At 42.2% G+C, this 20460-nt stretch overlaps 1 protein-coding gene across 1 annotated transcript in view; it reads right to left on the reverse strand.

The window, feature by feature from the left end:
* Window positions 1-615: 615 nt before the first annotated feature.
* Window positions 616-20460, reverse strand: part of SMC4 (structural maintenance of chromosomes 4) — a 164083-nt gene continuing 144238 nt past the window's right edge. Inside the window, exons 20-24 of the mRNA XM_073578967.1 lie at window positions 11194-11367; window positions 10927-11109; window positions 4903-5135; window positions 2354-2537; window positions 616-2166 (exon numbers count right to left, since the gene is read on the reverse strand). Coding sequence (XP_073435068.1) covers window positions 1990-2166; window positions 2354-2537; window positions 4903-5135; window positions 10927-11109; window positions 11194-11367 — 951 coding nt within the window. The 3' untranslated portion in view covers window positions 616-1989. The remainder of the gene's footprint in view (window positions 2167-2353; window positions 2538-4902; window positions 5136-10926; window positions 11110-11193; window positions 11368-20460) is intronic.

The raw sequence follows: 20460 nt of genomic DNA on the forward strand, positions 1-20460 counted from the left end.
CAGTACTGCCTACATTAAGTAAGACTAGCATGTAATTTGTAAGTCTCAATGAATAGGGCTTATATGTATATTGAATTATCCTTTCAAATCAAATATTGCGACCTATGTTAGTGTATACTTTTAAGGTCATGGAAAGGACTACTATAATCACATAACATGCCATAGTAAAGGAGTAATTTACTGTATTAGATGTGGTTAACAGAAAATAGATGTAGGATATAATGAACATGAATTAAAAAATCAGAATGAAAGAGCATGCCTACAATATTAAAAAAACAAACATTTGTGGGACATCCTTTTGTCAAATGACAAACCAGCACATTATGGCAGTTTAACGGGCAGCTCTGTTTAAAGGCATAGAAATAAAAAAACACTACAAATACACGAATAGAAAGTCATTGGTTTTTCCAATTACCATATTTTTTCAGATAATTAGACAGTCACCCCCACCACACCCAAATTTTAGAGGAAAATTGGGGAGTGTCTTATCCAAACGTTGCTTTCCCCATTCAGATATCCCATCTTTACATTTATAATGGAATAAAGGGAAATCATTCTACACAAATTAAGCACAATTTTTTTTTTTTTTTTTTTTTACAAATGATCAAAGTCGTGGAAATTTTAATGTTCAACTTTTAATGGAAATATACATATTTATACGTAAAAAATATACATTAACCACAATCAACATGAGAAGGTTTGAAATTAAAGAAGGAAAAATAAACTCAAAATTTGCACTGACACCTGCAGCAGAAAAAACTGGAAGAGGTCTATTCACCTACATAGTTCAGAGTTTAGCAAGATAAAGCCTTCTGTATGTGGAGATGATACAAGTACAAAACATCCCATAGTATCAGACCCCAACCAATGTTTCCGCTTCAAGTAAAGCAGTTTTGAAAACAATAGAGCTGGGGCTAGATTACAGGCAATTATCACAATAGCAGCATTAGAAATATCCTATCCTTAAAGGAGTTTTACAATGAGCTATCTCAAGGACAGCACATCAATGTATTGGTGCAGGGCTAAAACCAATCAGAAATTCACATGAACTGCAGTTCGGGGCACAGTCACACTTGTGTGATGTCACTGTGCCTGGTACTTCAGTGAACAGGCCATGGTAGCCCAGCAAGTAGCACTTTGTTCTGCTCACATACCAAAGATTGCCCATTAGTTTAAAATAACAAAATATATCCACCAAAGGGGCAGTCCCATAAACAACATTAAGGGACATTTATCAGTGCATTCATGCCAGAAACCGGTGTAAAAGAAAAGTTAATAATTATCGCACACGCCACTTGTACAGAATTTGTGAGTTTGAGCCATCACTGTTGCTCACAAAAAGAAAAGAAAAAAAAAGGACAGGTTTACTATAATTTATATCAGAATAGTGGTGCAAACTATCGGACAAAAAGGTACACCAGACATGGCATACATTTATATTACTAGCACGGGTGCTGCATCTAATATGCACCTCTTAATAGTTCAGATGCATTTTACGCCAGCGTCTTTTTTATGAAGACTGGTGTACAAAATGCAAATAATAAATCCTCTCTTCCCAATATGTTTTAAGTTAGATTATAAGTGAATAATTCCTGGGGGGTCTGGCTACAACAAGAGCATGGGGTTTAAAGACGCTTACTTGAAAGAAGCGTTACTGAACATATGTATGTGACTACTGCTCCAGTCACTGACTGTTACCCCCATAAGCAGTTAACACACATGGTTAGTAATGCTTCACTTACTTCGGGTCTTTTCGAACCCCCATTTGCACACTTATGTTTGATGAGAGTCCCAGCAGTAGAAACACACCCTCCATCATACACATATCATCTATTTTGTGGATAAAGTGTTGGCAATGTAACAACCTGTTTTAGATTGGACAAGGAAGCAAGGAGGAGAGGCTTCTGTGGAAGGTTCTTCAGTCGATTCTAGTTTTGGGATTTCTGCCGTCTGGACCAGCACCTTTGCACCATGTCCTCTGAATACCTTTCAGGCACACTGTGTTGCACCAAGTTCAGCAAGTCCTTTTGAAGCAATCGTTTTTGGATTTGTTGCCACACTTTTTGTTGTGTTATGAGTCTTGTAAATACCAATTAGCCTGTCAGCAATTTCGAACATGTTGTTACGCAATGATATGATTATGAACTGGGCGTTTTTAGTTTGTTCCTAAAAAGAAAAGAAAATTAATCATAACATGGATAATTAGCTCTTGCTATTCAGGAACTGTCATTTTCAGTCACAGTTCTGTGTGGAACACATTGAAATGGCAAATAATTTAGAAAAATGTGCAAAAAAAAAATTGACTGCCTCCGCCAGTGTTAATAAATTACAAGAACTTTGAGAAAATACTTACATAAATGTAGAACGCCACTATGGACACATTTTTGAAGTCTAGAGCTGCATCTATCTCATCCATGAAGTACAGTGGTGTTGGCTTATAGTGGTGAAGAGCAAATACCAAAGCTAATGAACTCAGGGTCTTCTCCCCACCTGAGAGATTAAATATCTTCTTCCAACTTTTCTTAGGAGGTCTCACACTACATAAAATAAAATAAGTGTCAATTCATTACATAGAAACAGATCGTTATCCAGTGTTCACGTAAACACAACAAAAATCGTGTAGAACCACCACAAATAGAAAGATGCCTGTAATTTTACTCATCTGTCGAGCATCACTAAAAAACAAACTGGTCAGGTTTCCTTGCAGTTGTAAGGCAACAACATGTTGTAATCATAAAGGACACAAGGCATTAAAAGGGTACTCCAACAGCTTGACAAACTATCCAGGCCTGCAGCAAAAACTGACATGTGACAGATGTGGAGGACATGACAAAAGCCAGCACTGCAGCCAGGATCCAGAGACTAGCAGGAGATCAGTAAGGAGGTTATTACACAGGACAAGTGACATCAGCAAAAAGGATCACGGCCACAAGAGTCATCTCTCCCACTATGTGCACAAGGGACCCCAGGAAGGAAAACAAACTTTGTGTTATCTGCTCACATACTTACCAATGAAAGAATATGAGCTCATCAATTGTCACATCTGGGCAGGGGCAGTGCAAAAATTTGTGAAGGTTAGCAGTGGCAATTATTATTCTCCCAGCTGATCATGTTCATTTTGACTCAAATCTATCAGCACACAAATCATGGAAATTATCACCATTCATTTGTGGCAAACATGTAACATTTAGATATTTCAGAGATTGACAGCTGCATTTAACAAGTTAACAGCCGTAGGTGGATCGAAATTCCACTTGTGGCTTTTAGGGGCACATGACAGCTAATCAGATCAGCTGTCATGTGCCAGAAAAGGTGCGGGCTCAGCGCCGAAACCCGAACCAAAGAGGGAGAGGTGACTTATAACGTACCAAAACGTCATAGGTCGTAAAAGAGTTAAACTTTGAATCTGGAACAAGCAACGCTCAAATGGAATCTGTCACCAGGTTTTTTGCTAAAGGCAGCATAATATAGAGGCAGAGACCTTGCCTCCAGCTATGTATCACTTCCTGGGATGCTTTATATCATTTTGATAAAATCAGAGTCAAGATGGCATTGTAGCGAGTGAACAAAAAAGGCAAGATATCAATACATAAGGAAAGATGTATATATATATATATATATATATATATATATATATATATATATATATATATATATATATATATATATATGTAAAATAGAGCAATAAATAAAACATTGCATTAATCGGAAAAAGGCCTAAAAGGTGATAAGCTGCACTAGAAATGACCCCTCTCTAGGAGGTCAATAAAACTTTGTGTCGCTACATGATCACTGGTGAGCTGTCAAACAGGCAGTTTCACCAGCGATCAGCACCAGCGACAGGAGGGTAACAAGCGACGCACGTCGCTTAGTTACCCACTGTGTACCTTAGTTACCAGCGCGCTGGTGCAGGGAGCTGGTGACCAAGGTAAACATCGGGTTTCTAAGCAGCGCGCGGGACTTAGAAACCCGATGTGTACCTTGGTTACCAGCTCCCTGCACCAGCGCGCTGGTAAATAAGGTACATATCTGGTTTCCAAGCGAAAAGCGCCGCTTAGAAACGCGACGTTTACCTTAGTTACTAGCGCGCTGATCGCTGGTTTCCCGCCTGTCACACGCAGCGATGCGTGCTGGCCAGCGGGAGACCAGCGATCAAAAAAATGTCCTGGCCATTCTAGGACGATCAGCGATAACCGGCAGCAGGGTCGGTCGCTGGTCCGTGTCACACACAGCGATCTCGTTGGTGAGATCGCTGTTGCGTCACAATACTTGTGACTCCGCAGCGATCTCGCTAGCGAGATCGCTATCTATGTGTGACGGGGGCTTTATGGTTCTTGTGTAATCAGTTTTAGAAGTTTGCAGCTAATGATATGCTTGTGCTCAAAGGCGGGACTGTAGGCAGAGTCTTATCTTCCTGCTCTAAAGGTACTGTCACACTTAGCGATGTACCAGCGATCCCGACCAGCGATATGACGCGGTCAGGATCGCTGGTACATCGCTAAGTGGTCGCTAGTGAGCTGCCACACAGGCAGATCTCACTAGCGACATCGCTGGGGACGGGGGTCGCTACTTACCTGTCACACTAGGCGATCCTGCGTCCTCCCGCCCGGCTCCACGCGTCCCTCGTCGTCACAGCAGGAAGCTGACGACGAGAAACAGTCCTGGACGTTCTCGCGCGATCAGCGATAACCAGTGGGGAAGCCGGTCGTAGGTATCACACACAGCGATATCGCTATAACGTCACTAGTTATAGCGATATTGCTAGCGATATCTCTTAGTGTGACATGCCCTTAAGCCAGAGAAACCAAAGGAAAGACCTGTCCACAGACCGCCCTGAAGGACAATCACATTCCTACTCAGAGACAGCCATATTATATAGTCCTAAGAAAGTGATTTACAAACCTAAACATGATGCCTTCAGAAAACGGATCCAGACTGTCAACAAGCTCCAGCTCAGCGTCTCCTCCCAACGTCAGCATCTGGTAGTTCTCCTTCAGCTTATTTGTTATGATATTAAATCCAGCCATAAACTCATTAAGCCTTTGCTTACGAAGATCTTCATAACCTCGTCTAAATCGGTCCCTCTCCTCTGTAATTTCATCAAGTTCAGCAACTCTTTGCAAATATAATTCTTCCTATTTAAAAATAATAAACTATATTTATAACCTTTTTATCATGAAAAGAAAAAATATGAGCAGCATATGGCATTTTCAAGACAGGCAAGCAAAGCTGCCACCACAGTGTAACCAAGGACCGGCTTAAACAATCTAGATTAATTTAAATCCACTATCGTTCATTTTCGAATGCACGTAAAAGAGGCTAGGGCAACCACAAATTCGTATCCAGAGAAATAAAAGCCATTCTTTTGGAGTCACCGCTGGTGCTAGCTGGGAAGGGGAGCCACAACGATGAGCAGGTTTCATCTGCCCACAATTTTTTTTATTTTTTTTTTTGGGGGGGGGGGGGGGGAATGACCCTAAAAAAAAAACAAAAAAAAAAAACTACATGTAGCCATATTGTTTGGGTACATCAACTGCACTTCAACAGCAGAAATTCATGATTCAGTCTTGGATTTCTGCTGCCAAGGATCCCCTTATAGATACACATCAAAGCTGGCCTACACAAACCAATTATGGTTTAAAAAGTGCTAGGTCTAGGTGAAGACGAACAAAATTATACTCTTAAGTTTTCATAATTATATAGCTATAAAGGGTACATGCAATATTTATATGTAATATATGAAAAGTTGTATATGTACAACTTTTCAAAAAATATGTACCTTTAGTGTTCTGGTGTATGAGCGCTCTCACAAGTCACACAGTTGTCAGTCACTCACCTGAAATTCGACACCTTATAAGCAACAGTTAGGCTGTGTTCACACGTAGCGTTTCTTTTGCAGGGTTTTTTTACGTGCGGAATCACCGTTAAAACGCATCCCATGCTATCCTATGGGATTCCGCAATGCTGTGCTAATGCTGCGGACTTTTCCTCTGCGGAATCGCATAGTGGAAAAATCTGCAGAATGCTCCTTTTTGCGGAATCGCGGGGATTTCGCACCCATAGGATTGCATTGACGAGTGTGACCAACCTGTCAATCAGTTTTCCAAGCGATGCTACAGATCGCTTGGAAAACGCTAGCATTCTGCAAGCTAATTACGCTTGGAAAATGCTAGTTTTTCGCGGGAATTTCGCATGCGGATTTCCTGTGAATTTCCCATGGCAGGGAGTTGCGGAATTGCCGCAGAAATTTCAGCGGCAATTCCACACGTGTGCACATAGCCTTACACTGGCTGCAGCGTCTAAGTGGTGAGAGAGGATGGGTTATGCCATCACAACATCCAAATTCCCCCTTCGTGACACGATCTCAGGTTGCCGATGGGGTGGCACGGCATCTTAAGCCCAGTTAAGGCCCCCTTTTCAGGTCCTAATAAAAGACTCTTGAGAAAAGAAAACTGCAATACATAAGTATTGCAGAATATTGTACCTGCAGCCAAAGTGATCCAGCAGTAATATGCAAGGGAAAAAAAAAAAAAAAAATCAAAACATTTGACATTGCTGCATGCTAAACAGATATGTCAAGACACTGCATTGCTATGCAATTATAATCAGATAGAAAAATAAGAACCTTTTGTTCTTTAGTTTATAGTATATCTATACACACACAAAAATGTACCCAAAAATGTTAGTAAGAAAAACAAAAGGGCATTTTACTCTTTTTTTTTTTCTAATCCAATAGGCCACTTCAAATTAAGATAAATAAGGCATAAGGAAAAGTCAGACTGCATTTTTAAGAGGTATAAGGCCTCTTTCACACATCAGGTTTTCGCCGTCAGGCGCGATCCGGCGCTTTTGACAGAAACCGGATCCGGCGAAATGCAATGCCGGATCCGGTTTCCCCCCCATTGACTTGCATTTGCGCCGGATGGCCATGCGTTTCATCCGGTTTTCGCCGGATCCGGCAATGTGTCGCGATCCGGCGTCTGGAAAAAACGGCTACTGTAACGTTTTTTGTCTCCGGCGAAAAAGCCGGACACGCCGGATCCGGCGCGTCCGGCTTTTTCACACAATGAAAGCCTATGAGCGCCGCAATGCGCCGGATCCGTTTTTTTGGTCTGAGCATGCTCAGTAGCTCTGCCCACAGGAGATATATAAAAGCAAGACAATGGGACCCTCAGCCACACCCAACATGCCACCCAAGCCAAGAACCAGGAGCAGGAGAAGGCAGCAGACATCTGCAGCAGCAGCACCAAAAGCACCACCCCAAATGGAGCAGCAAATGGAACATGCTGAGGAGGGGAGTCCAGCAGCAGATGAGAGACGGTAATTATCAAATCCCCCATTCCTCCAAACTAGGGCCATGGAATATCAAGATATTCATTGGCCCTTTGTTTCTCTTTATTCAACAGCCGCCAAAGAGATGCAGCAGCAGAAATGGCATCACTGGCAGCAGCAACAGCAGCAGCAATACCCACAGCCATGGAGTCTGGCCATCAACAGGACAGCACATCTTCTTCTGGGAGCCCTCCCTCGCATCGTCAGCGTTTGACGGTAAGTTTTTATTTCCAAAATCCATCATCTCTGTAATATATGTCTATTCATTGCCTTTTATTTCAAAACAGGAATCACAAGATGAAGAGGAGCTCCCAGAAGAAGGAAGGGGTGGACAGACACCTGGAGTGGGCTCACAATTGGTAAGTTTTTGCATCAAACGCAGAAACACAACATCACACTACACACAACACATAGAAAACAATGTTCTGCAGACCACACACAGCAAACAAATGCCTACATCCAAAGACATAACATTTTTTGTTTTCTTCTCTAGTCTTCCCAATCTGGTGCTCGGCCAAGAGGTCCTCGCAGTGCCTCCCAGGGTCGTCGGCGACAGCAACGCGGCGATCACCAGCGTGTAAGTATAAATATTTTTGCTTTGTTTTTTTGCACTTTTTATTTCATTTCTTTTGTGGAGGCTAATTATGTCATTTTTGTCTTTTTCTTTAACAGCCTTCACAGCGTGCTCCCGACTCTGACGGTGAGGATGGAGGGATTGATGTGGACCGCCTCATCGATCTCGTCAGAGAAAGGGAGCCGCTCTGGAATATGGCTGACCGCCGCCACGCTGACCTGATCGTTATCCGACGACTCTGGGAGGAAATCTGTTCGCTCCTTGTGGGCCGCTGGGAGGACCTCGATGTTCGGGCCCAGATTAAAGAGCGTAAGTATATACAGTACCGGTTGCTTGATGTAAACCAGTGTTTCCCGAACTCCAGTCCTCGTGGTCCCCACGGATCATGTGTTCAGGATTTCTATTTACTATGGAAATCCTGAAAACATGACCCCTGGGGACCATGAGGACTGGAGTTTGTGAAACACTGATGTTGTATACTAACCACTCCTTTCTCGTTTCAGGGAACAGAATTGTGAATCGGTGGCGGTCTGTGAGGGATCGTTTCAAGAAGGAGTTCAATAAAGAGATGCGGGCCCCGAGTGGATCTGGAGGACGCAGGAGCAAGTACAAGTACGCACAAGCCCTGTCGTTCCTCCGGGAAACAATGCTCACCAGAAGGTAAATATTACACACCACATGTGAAAAAAATGTTAGATGTAACTTTTTTTTTTCAGCCAGGGCCATACCATGTCAGTATTTTAATTGTTTTTTTTTCTCTTTATTCCACAGCACGGTGAGCAGCACTCGGGAGCCTGCACGATTGGACCCTTCTGAGGCGATCCCTGAGGAGACCGGCACCGAGGGACACTTCGACCGCCCCGGTACATCTGCACCTTCCCAGCCTTCCCACACATTCGACCCATCTGTCCCATCCACCAGCACAGGAGCATCGTGGCCGCCTACATTACATGAAGCTGCTGGTGAGGAGATCGCTTTCCCTTTACCCCACCCTTCTGCCCCTGCCACCTCTAGTACACCTGCGGGTACTGGGCGGCAGCGGCAGAGGGGTCAGGAAAAGAGTTATGCGCAAGAGTTCTTGCATCTGAATGCATCTTTCCAGAACTGTCTAAAAGTCTTGTCAGAGCAAATCTCCGCAGGCTTTCAGCAGATCAACTCCAGCATTCTGGAGGTGAAGACACTTCTGCAAACCATGCATTCAGAAGCAAGATCTTCGCCAAACCACACCTTTTTCAGGTCTGTTGTGGAGCGCATGGCAACACTATCTCCTACCCAGCAGATGCATGTAATGCACTCGTGCCACGGTGCTCTACAGCAGGTTACCTCCCAACCTCCACCTCCCACCACTGTAGTTCCTCCACCTGCACCCCCTCCAGCCACTTTCCATCCTCCCCCTCCTATTACATCTGCACCCCCTCCAGCCACTTTCCATCCTCCCCCTCCTATTACATCTGCACCCCCTCCAGCCACTTTCCATCCTCCCCCTCCTATTACATACCAGCAACCTCACCAGTACCAGCAACCTCCCCAGTACCAGACATCTCCCCACTTCCAGCAACCTGCCCTGTACCAAACTCCTTCCCCGTACCAAACTCCTTCCCCATACAACTTTCCATCAACATCATCTGCTCCTACAGTCCCTGCCCAACCCTCCATTCCACCGCCCACCACCTCTTCTGCCTCCCACATGTCCACCCATTCTGTAGCTTTTTCCACACCTTCACCTCTAACTGTTCCTTCCCCACCACGATCCCAGTCCTCTCTCCACACACCCAGTGTCGAAGTGTCCCGCAGCCCCTCCAGCAGTATTTCCACCCCACAGTACACAGATTTGTAATGTGTGTTTTTTGTAATAAAAATGCCCATTGGGTTTAAAACCTTTATTAAAAAAGTTTTTTGCACTTTAAAAACATTTTACAAAAAAAAAAAAAATTTTAAATAAAAGTTAAATTATCGTTTCACAATGGTTGTCTGTCATTTCTTTCTGCGGCGAACTATGTTTAAAAAAAAGGTTAAATACAGGGTATTTCAAAGGTAAAAAGGTATTCAAAACCAGGTATATAACTGTGGGTAAATTTTAGCTTTTTGCCACAGTTGTGTTCCTGGTTGTGTTTGAAGTAAAGTATTTCACCTAAAAAGTTGTGTTTATTGTTAGTGATTTCCTACCAATGTACACAACTTTTGTTAAAAGGTGAAATACTTTGCATAAAACACAACCAGGTACACACCTGTGGCCTAAAGGTAAAAATAGTAAGACCATGACAAGATAGCCAACTTTGGTTGGCAAAGGTATATACTGTTGGTCCAGAAGGTACACAAGTTTGGTTAGGGCACAAATCTTTCACACTCTGTCATCCCAGTGTACTCTGCCTTGAGGTGACAAAGTATAGTGGAAAATTGTCCCTGAAACCGTCACAGAACTTCTAGTGGTAATATTTCCAATGACAACATCCATCTTCGCCAGTAACTTGCTCTTCTCTCCTTCCTGCACTTTCTTCTCTACAACCTGTCAAAGAAGGGCTGTAGGAACATGCTATATATAGTTTTCCAGTAGCCAATCCCGTTCGGAAGGCCACAAGGGTCAATTTTAAAAACCGGATCCGTCGAAAAACGGATAGAAAAACGGATGAACCGGATGAGACGGATCCGGTTTTGTCTGTCAAGAACAAGACGGATCCGGCAGAAAACCGGATCCGGCACATCAGGTTTTACAAAACATTTGCCGGATCCGGCATTCCGGCACGACGCCGGATCGCACCTGACGCCGAAAACCTGATGTGTGAAAGTAGCCTAACAGATTTCACAGGGGGATTTTGAACCATTTTCTCAGAAATCAATTTCCAGTTGTCTTTGCACCGGCAATTTTAGTTAAAAAGGGACAGTTACCATCAATTACTGGGACTAAATATTCTACTGTACCATATATGCCATGGTCATAATGGATTTTAGCTAGGATTTCAACTAGAGTTTATTTATTCACAAGCCAAAATTTATTTGAGACAAAAGAAAAACGGTCATACCTTCTTCTTATATTCTGCAATAGCGCCAAGATTGGGCTTAATCTCATCACTCTTCGCTTCCAACAGTGCTATTTGATTATTTATTTGATGAGGATCCTTTATTGCTTCTAGCTCTTCTTGAGTTAGGACAGGAAGGACTTCTTCTTGATTGTCTTCTATTTTATGTAGTGAAAGTTTTGAAATCTGAACAACAATTACATTATTTTATCTAATATTATCGAGAACAATACATTTACCTCAAAATTACCACAACTATTGACACCCTACCTCTTTCTGCCAGTGTTTTATTTTGGACTGATGTTCTGCTATATGACCATCTATTTGCTCAATTTTCAGCCGGATGTTAAGTGCGTCCTTTTGAAGGACATGTTCTTTATCTTGGATGGCTTTAATTTCTTGCAGCAAATCATTGTGCTTTTCTTGGACCTCACCAAGTGAACCCTAGTCAAAGAAGAAAAAAAAAAACCAAAATATAAGTGTGCAGTGACCAGTCCTGTGTCTAGTTACAAAGCAAATTTCAGTGTGATACGATGATACACATTAATGATCAGTCAGCACTCGTTACAAGTCTGTTTTAGTAAAAACTTATTATGTCAGAAATCAATTATGAAACATCTTGCCGTCATTTCTGCATTGTCCTTCATATACTCTTCCAGGTGCAATATAAGGGGAACAGTACCATTTCTTAGAAACGTTTTACATGAGTAGTCATTCTCCATGACATGGAGAAAAAAAAACAAAAATTAGCCTATAACTTACAGCAAGCAAATAGTAATAGTACATATAAATAGCATAGAGTTCTTAGTTAATGCTATCCTGATAAAAAAAAAAAAAAGCATAAAAGTGTCATCCCGCCACGACAAGGTGTAACCATCGGGACAGGCCTAACTGGTCTCTAGTATTAAAACCTTACCATGTGTCAAACGACGTCAATGTGAATAAGAGTAGTGCAGGATAGGGGCCGACTGAGACACCCATCCTTGGGAAGCTATTTTCCATGACATAGTAATGCAGTAACAGGGTTTACTACCACTCCGCTTTGTACGGTTCCTCTTATTCCTACTGTAAATATATATTTACACTTAAAGATTTCAGGCATTTAGAAAAATCTATTTAATAACTTTGCACCAAAGATCGTAAATTTACATCTGCGCTAAGGTCTTAATGTGTGGAGAAGAGTAATTTCCATATGCAGTAATGCCAGCTATGTAACATAATCGGCATCTGTCTTTAAACGGTTTTAATTTTTATTCAATAAATCAATAGTACATGTCAAAATCAGCAACCCAAAATCAGCTCCTCCCTCCTCTTATTTTCATAGAATCTCACTAGCAACATCCACCATCTCAGTAATGGAGAGCCTGTCCTCAATGAATACAGACTTTACCTCACAAGTGAGAATTTTGATGACAAATCAATTCCGACAGAGAAAGAAGCAGATTCCTTTGATAAGATCAAAGTTGATTATTTTCATGTGTATTATAGATTTGTGAAATAAAAATTCATATTACAGTTACGCTTTAACAGCAGTGGCCAGAGAGAAGCTCAACAGGTCCTGTTAAAGCGAACCTGTCATCAGGATTTTGCCAAGTAAACTACAGGCATTGTCAGGTTGGTGCTGTTACAATGCTTTTTCCATTTGACTCTGCTGCTTTTTGTCTGGTGCAGTTGTGTTTACATTGACCTCAAACGCTTTAACTTGTGCTTCCAGGTGTACTTCCTTGTTCAGGAAGACTCTGAAAAGTAGCAAGATATCACACTTTGTAGACTTTAAATTTAAAGGGGTTGTCCACCACTACTGACTCAACTCCTTAATCCCCATGTTTCTGCCCAATAAAATAACATCTATACTCCCCTCTGGAGCTGGCTCTCCTGGGGAGAGCATGACATTATTATGTATCTTCATCCCTCTGTTTATTGAGGCTATAGTGAACAAAGCTGTCATTTGTGCCTTTATCATAAGGTACTTTTGCTTCTGACGTACATAAATGCAAAGAATGGATGTTGCACATCCACATAATGGTCCACATGTAGGGTCCTAAGTAATGGGGTTGTTTTTTCTGTCAGGTTAACTTTAGCTTTTTCCAATGTGTTTTTTTTTTTTTTTTTACTTCCACCTTTAACGAACAGCTTGTTCTATTCTCCCTGTCCTTTGCCTTTTAATCTAACAAGGAAATTCTTACAGTGTTTGGATCTGGTCAGACCTATGTGCCACTACTTGTTGGTGATCGCCTCCTTCAGACATTAAGGCTTCTTTTTTGTCATTTCAGAAAGACGTCGCCGACGTATCTTTGCCTCTATGGCAACCATTGCTCAATGGATTTTCTCTACTATTCTGGAAGCCTAAAGCAAAGAAAAAAAAAAAAGGCTCTGTTGGAGAGCCCGGTCAAGGATCGTCCCACCTGGGAAGTGGGGGCTTCATCGACCTTGCAGTTTTTTAAGGCTACTACTTGGTTCTCAGTTTATATCTTCTCAAAATTATTCTGGGCAGAAAGGTGCCAGAAGTAGTTGTCAATTGGGTTACGTCCCGAGGAATGTGTCGTACATATATATTTCCCACCTTAAGAGACACAGGAAAGTATGGTACGTCCCAAAGCAGTCTGTCTTACAATGGAAAAATAGAATTAGACTTATCGGTAATTTGGTTTCTAGTAACCCACCACGACAGCACACCTGGAGGATGTTACCCCTTTCTTAATAGGGACAGGAAATGACAAAGAGGTTAAATAACCTCTCACACATCCTCCCCCTCAGTGTTATTATAAAGGACCACAGGAGAAGAAATGCTTCAAAATTATATTTCTCCTCTTTAAAGAACGAAAATTAAGCAAAGGGAGGGATTACCCATGCTGTCGTGGTGGGTTACAAGAAACCGAATTACCAGTAAGTCTAATTCGGTTTTCTCTGGTAACCCCCCCCCCCACGACAGCACACCTGGAGCAGTACCCAAGAGTAATGTTTTAGGGAGGGACTAAAGCTCGGAGGACTTTTCTCCTGAAGGCTAAGTGCTCTTCTGACATTAGGTCTAGAATGTAATGCTTGGAAAACGTATGGACCGAGGACCAGGTAGCACCGCTGCATATCTTCTCGATGGAAGCACTGGCTTTCTCTGCCCCGGAGACTGATGTTGTTCTGGAAGAATGAGCCGTAAATTTCTCTGGCGGTGGAAAGCCCTGGACATGGTATGCTTCAGAGATTGCTCTCTTGATCCACTTGGCGATCATGGATCTGGAAGTCTTCTTCCCCTTATTCTGGCCTCGAAGGTGAACAAACAGGTTTTGGTCCTTCCTAGTTTTTTCAGTCACCTGAAGGTATGGAATACCGTTCTCCGGACATCCAAAGTGTGGAACTGTTCTTCCTTATTTCCTGGCTCTTGATAGAAGAAGGGAAGAATTATCTCCTGAGACTTATGAAATTCTGAGACTACTTTGGGAAGAAATTACGGATCCAACCGCAGAATAAGTCGGTCCTGCAAGATCATCATGTAGGGTTCGTTGATCGAGAGAGCTTGTAATTCACCCAATGTTCTGGCTGTAGTTATTAATATCAGGATGACAAGGGCTCGAAAGGTGGTAGTGTGAGCCCCTTCAAGAACACATTGAGGACCCAGGACGGAACTAAGTTCGCAGCTCTAGGACGTATGCGAGATGCTGTCGAACCTTTTAATCCATCGGTGGTCGGCTAATGTCTGGTCAAAATATGAGCTTAGGGCAGCCATCTGGACTTTGAGGTTGCTAGGTCCGAGACCCTTCTCTAGCCCTTCTTGCAGAAAATCCAGGTTCCGAGCTAAGTTCGGCTGGTGTGGGTTAGGCAGTTAGGGTGCACTCCATGAGATAAAGGTCTTCCATATTGTTCTGGTATATGGAGTTTGCTACTGTCTTTTGGCTTTTCTGCAGTGTCCTAATGACCCTTTCTGACAATCCTCTGGTCTTCAGTATTCAGAACTCAGAAGCCAGGCTTTCAGATGTAACCTCTTGGGATCCGGATGAAATATTAGCCCTTGGTGGAGGAGGCTTCTGACCTGGAGGTAGCTCTACCGGTCCTTCTATGCTGAGGTTGGTAAGGGTCCCAAACCAGCTTCTTTATGGCCAGAATGGTGCTACCAATATTACCTTGACCTTTTCCACTCATTTTTTGTAGAACCCTTGGTAGGATTGGTAATGGAGAGAAGGCATAGGCCAGTCGAAGTCCATGGGTGGGCCAACGCATATATACCTAAGCAGGGATCAGCTTGTTCATCAAAATCAGTTCGGGTTTATGCCAGGAAGGTCGACGGCAACTAACATAAGACGTCTATCTTTGAATCTGTAGATGCCGGTTGATAACTCAGAGGATAGTCATTTGCTCCATAGACACGGCTAAAGCTTTTGAAAGAGTGGAGTGGGGATTCCTGTGGTCAGTTTTAGAAGAAATTAGATTAGGAGCGGAATTTATAAATTCGATAAAAATCTTATATACCAATCCTACAGCCAGGATAAGGGTGAATGGTTCCTTATCATAAACATTGGCATTGGGGAGAGGTACTAGACAAGGTTGTCCCTTGTCACCTTCGCTCTTCGCATTGCTAGTTGAGCCCCTGGCGATTCTGCTACGGAAACATTCTGGGATAGAGGGATTGAGAAGAGGTGGGTTGGAAGATAAAATTGCACTTTATGCGGGTGACATTTTACTCTTTATAGCTAATGTGTCTGTCTCTGCCGATGGCAATGGAGGTGATCCAGTATTTTGGGACCTACTTTGGGCTGGCGATCAACTGGTCTAAATCAGTGCTGATGCCACTAGATGAGAGGATGGGGGGGGGGGGGGGGGGTGTCAGGCTGTCAATCCACGTTGCTCTGGACTGCAACAGGTATTAATGTTTAAATATTTGGGAGTGATGGTCTCACCTAGCCCACTAGATTATGAAAAACTAAATTTAGCCCCAATCCTCACTAAGTTTACACGGAAAAGAGATGCATGGTCTAAACGTCCTTTATCAGTTGTGAGGAGAGCCAATTTAATTAAAATGATATGGATGCCCCAGCTGCTGTATCTTCTTCACAATTCACCGATATGGATCCCTTTTAGATTCTTTCGCACTATTGAAGGGGTGTTTAGATATCTGCTTTGGAGGGGTGGAACGGCTCGTATTAATTTGGAAACTCTGCCTAGGCACAAGTCAGACGGGGGTTAGCGATTCCTAACCCGTGGGTCTATTTCTTGGCAGCCCAGGCTCAATATTTTAGAGGATGAGAGGATACAGGTAAAAATTTGTTAAAGGATCTCTTGCAGTTGGGTGGGGGTGGTGGAGGAAGGTAAATAGCTGTTCTTTAAATGAAACACTAGAGGGTAACAAATTAAATCTCCAAAAAACAAAAAAAACAAAAACTTCCCACATTATTGTTAATACATAAAAAATGGTGGAAAATAAGAGATCTGCAACAAATAGAGAGTTGCTTAAAATTTACATCAATGTGGGACACCCCATGGTTAGTGAATCTGAGAAGTTTGTTGGGTTTTGGGAGGTGGAGGGAGAGGGGGTGGGGCACGGTATCCCAGCTGCTATTAGCTAATGTACTCAAATCTTATGCACAATTACAGGAGGAGTTTGATCTCAGTCCAAAGGACTTTTATAAATACCTCCAGCTATGTCATGCGTTCAATGCGGACTTTACGGAGAGTGGTTGGAAATTCTATGTACAGAATACTGTTATACAGTTACGGTAATTAGTAGATCAAATAATTAATCTGGGATAATATCGCCGCTATATAGACCTTTATTAACATTAGTGCTAAGCAAACACCCAATTCATCGTAAAGAGAGATGGGAGGCAGAGATCAGCCCAATAGAAGGTCAATGGATAGAGATATTGGAAAGGTTACCTCAACTCTCTCAGTGAAGCGCATAGACTTTCTCAAGTTTATCTAATACATAAGGTGTATAGAACACTGGAGTTTGTGTGCTGGGGTATGTGGAAGATCTACAGACAAATGAACTGGGTAAAATTGCTATAGCATGAATGCTGTATTTAGCAAGGAAACTAATAGCGCAACACTGGTTGGATACCAAAAGCTCAACAAAAAAGGAATATATCAACAAAATAACTGGTTTATCAGTTCAGAAAAAGGTGTGTACAAAAGAGGCAATATCAATAAATTTGAAGAGCTTTGGGCTACCTGGATGGATGAACCAGGGCTCCCATCGAGGGAATTAGTGAGATATAGATTGGGCTTGATTTAATAAAGAGGATTACGAGAGATATGATCCAGATTTAACCATTGAGCAATAAGAATGATTGCACGACTAGAAACTGCAATAGGAGAGGTTTTCTTTCTAGACAATTAGTGATTTATTTTTTTGTAGAATGGGAATTTTTTGTTTTTAATTTAATTTGGTCAACAGGGCAGAGCAGTGCGCCTGCGTCGGAGCCACTACAGGAAGGTAAGAAGAGGACGGCATTGTATGAAGATGGAGGCATTGGACCGGACTACGACACCCCCTCCGGTGAGTATAATCTAACGTGTTTTTCTTATACTTCAGGTTACATCGGGGGCTTATCTACAGCATTATAGAATGCTGTAGATAAACCCCTGATGTCAATGCCAGCAATTGGTGTCAGATTCCCTTTAATTTCCTGTGTTTACTCGAAGCGGGTAATAGGGTAATATGTTTGTGTAAAAATTCTTGGAAAACTTCAAGATACTTTTTTTTTTTCTAAATAAACAGGGATCGGTTGGATTTAGAGAATAATACTGATCCACCTTTGCGTTCTGTCCACTTGCAAATAAGTCCACCTCTGGATGGCCCCACCTTCTGGTCAGTATCTGAAAGACCTTGGGATCTAGACTCCATTTACCTGGATGGATTTCTGTTTTGCTCAGAAAAATCGGCCTCTATGTTTACCGCACCCTTTATGTGCAGAGCGTACAGGGAGAGGTGTTCTTCAGCCAACGAGAATATTCTGGCTGATATCTTCAGATCCTCGTGCCTTGTATTTCCTTGATGATGCAGGTGGGCAACTGTTGTCATGTTGTCTGAGTATATTTTGACATGGGTATCCTGGACTAGGGTTACTGCGGTTTTGAGGATCTCCAATACCACCTTCAGTTACCTGAAGTTTGAGGATCGTCAACTTATCTCGTCTGACCAGCATCCCCGGAATACGTGTTGGGATACCATGGCTACCCATCCTTTCCTGCTGGCGTTTATTTTTTTAAATTTGTTTATTGAACAAAAAGGAGAACATCATACATATTGGCTTATGATAATAAAATACACACATAGCCCTTAAAAATATAAAGAAAACAACCGGTTATACATTGTGAAGCATGTATATCAGTTGACTTTCATAGGCTTTTATCATTGTTCATGCAGATAATAAAGAACATTAGCCTTTCAAGTATACAGAAAACAGCCAACCGGTTATACATTGTGAAGCATGCATATCAGTTGACTATCACCAGCTGTTATCATATTATTCATTCAGATAATAAAGAACATTCCTAAACTACAACTATATCAACTGGTGCCTACTACTGCGTAGCCTAATATCTTATATCATGTTATCTCACATATGTCTCAATTTTGCAAAGTAAGGTGAGCGGAATTCCACCTCTCCCAGATCTTCTCAAATTTGCCCGCAGTGGTTGATACCTTTTAATGGCTAACTGAAAAGATGGTAACACATTGCAAGCTTTCGAGACTACTCAGGTCTCTTCTTCAGGCTAGACTAATACAAAATCTGAAGAGTCACATATTTATGCACAATACAACACAGAAAAAATGCAATGGATAAGACAAGTGACGTGAAGCAGAACTATCAATATGGGAGAGGGAGAAACAAATATTGGACCAGTACATAGATAAGGAGTCCGGATGTTTTATAGTCCTCTGATTGGGGTCTCCTAATGTGTTGTGATGACCCCACCAGGTCTTGAAAGCAAATTCCTTAATTGATGTAAAAAGACATAAATCCATGCGACACATTCATTCCAGCACTGAGAGTGTCAAAGGTCGTCATAAATTTATACTCACAGACCCTCCTGTCTCTCTGAGATGTGAAGTTACCTTTCAATACCAGTAAATTCATATCCATGGTGTTGTTGTGATCAGGCATACAAAAATGTTTTGCCACAGGTAGATCCATTCTTTTTTCTCTTATTGTGTGACGATGAGCATTCATCCTTGTTCTAAGCTTTTGCCCTGTCTCCCCCACATACATACCCCCAGTTGGACATTTAGTACACCACATTAGATGTAATGCAGCTGAAAGTACCTGGGATCTTGTAGTCCTGATGTGAGTTGGGGATCTTTATCTTGTCCGTGGTCATTATAAATGGACAAGTTTTACATTTTTTCTGGTTGCAAGGAAAGGTTCCTGCAGATGTTGGAGAGGACAGGGAGCTTCTGACAATGATGCTTCTTAAATTTGGGGGCTGCCTAAAACACAGCAGTGGGGGGTCTGGAAAAATGGATTGTAATCGGGCATCTTTTTGTAGTAAAGGTTGTAATTTCCGTGCAGCTCCCCTTAGCACTTCCAGATTTGGGTTGTAGGGGACTACTAGAGGCACCCGGTTATTTTCTTCTTTAGCTTTGTAATGTAGCAGGTGATTCCTTGACATTCTGGTGGCTCTTGTAATTTGGTTTTCAATTGTTCTTGGATGGTAGCCCTGATTCAAAAAGGTCTTGTCCGAGTTAAGTATGATTGATTAATTATATATAGCTGTAGCATTCTTTTATTAATAGATGGTGATACTCCGATCGGAGATTCCAGGATCTCCTCCCACTCCTCTCCCTGAGCATCAGGGATGAGTCCTTCCCATTTCCTTTTAATAGAGCTTATAGCAGATTCCGTTCCCACCGACAGCATGTACGTGCATAAAGAGGAGATGAGACCCTGGGGACCCTGCGAATTAAGGATTCCTATCAGAGGCAGATGAAATAGTACGGTCCACACCCCCACATCTCATGTATGATTGAAGAGCTGATCTCAGCTGTAAATAACGGAAAAACTGGGATCTCGGGATATCATGTGCAACCTGTAATTGCTCAAAAGACACCAAGGTCCCCTGGTCATACAAGTCTCCCATCGAGGAAACATTATGTTGCATCCAAAAAACATGGATGGATGGTTCAGTAGTTCTGGGAAATAGTCATTATTCCATAGGGGAATTTCAGCTATAAAATCTTTAAACCCAATCGCTTTCTTAATCTGTCTCCATACTAATCGCGCCAGTCGAACCAAGGGTAGTAAACGACGGACATTTGTCCTCTCCAACTCAAGGAAACCTAGTGGGCAGTCAGTTCGCGCAGCATGAAGTAGGTGGCTTTCCGAATTGGGGAGGCAACCATCCGGCATACATTTATTTAAAGCTTTAGCTTGCCCAGCCAAATAGTATAAGAAAAAATCTGGTAACACCGCCCCACCTCCCTTTTTTTGGTCTCTGCAGGGTGGTCAATTTAAGTTTGGGCCTAGTTTTCCCCCAGATGAAAGATATGATCTGGGAATTGAGATTTATAAAGAAGGATTTGGGTACTATTACAGCACTATGCTG

This window comes from Dendrobates tinctorius, unplaced genomic scaffold (assembly GCF_039654945.1).
Source record: "Dendrobates tinctorius isolate UK_male_01 unplaced genomic scaffold, ASM3965494v1 ptg000060l, whole genome shotgun sequence".
NCBI lineage: Eukaryota > Metazoa > Chordata > Amphibia > Anura > Dendrobatidae > Dendrobates > Dendrobates tinctorius.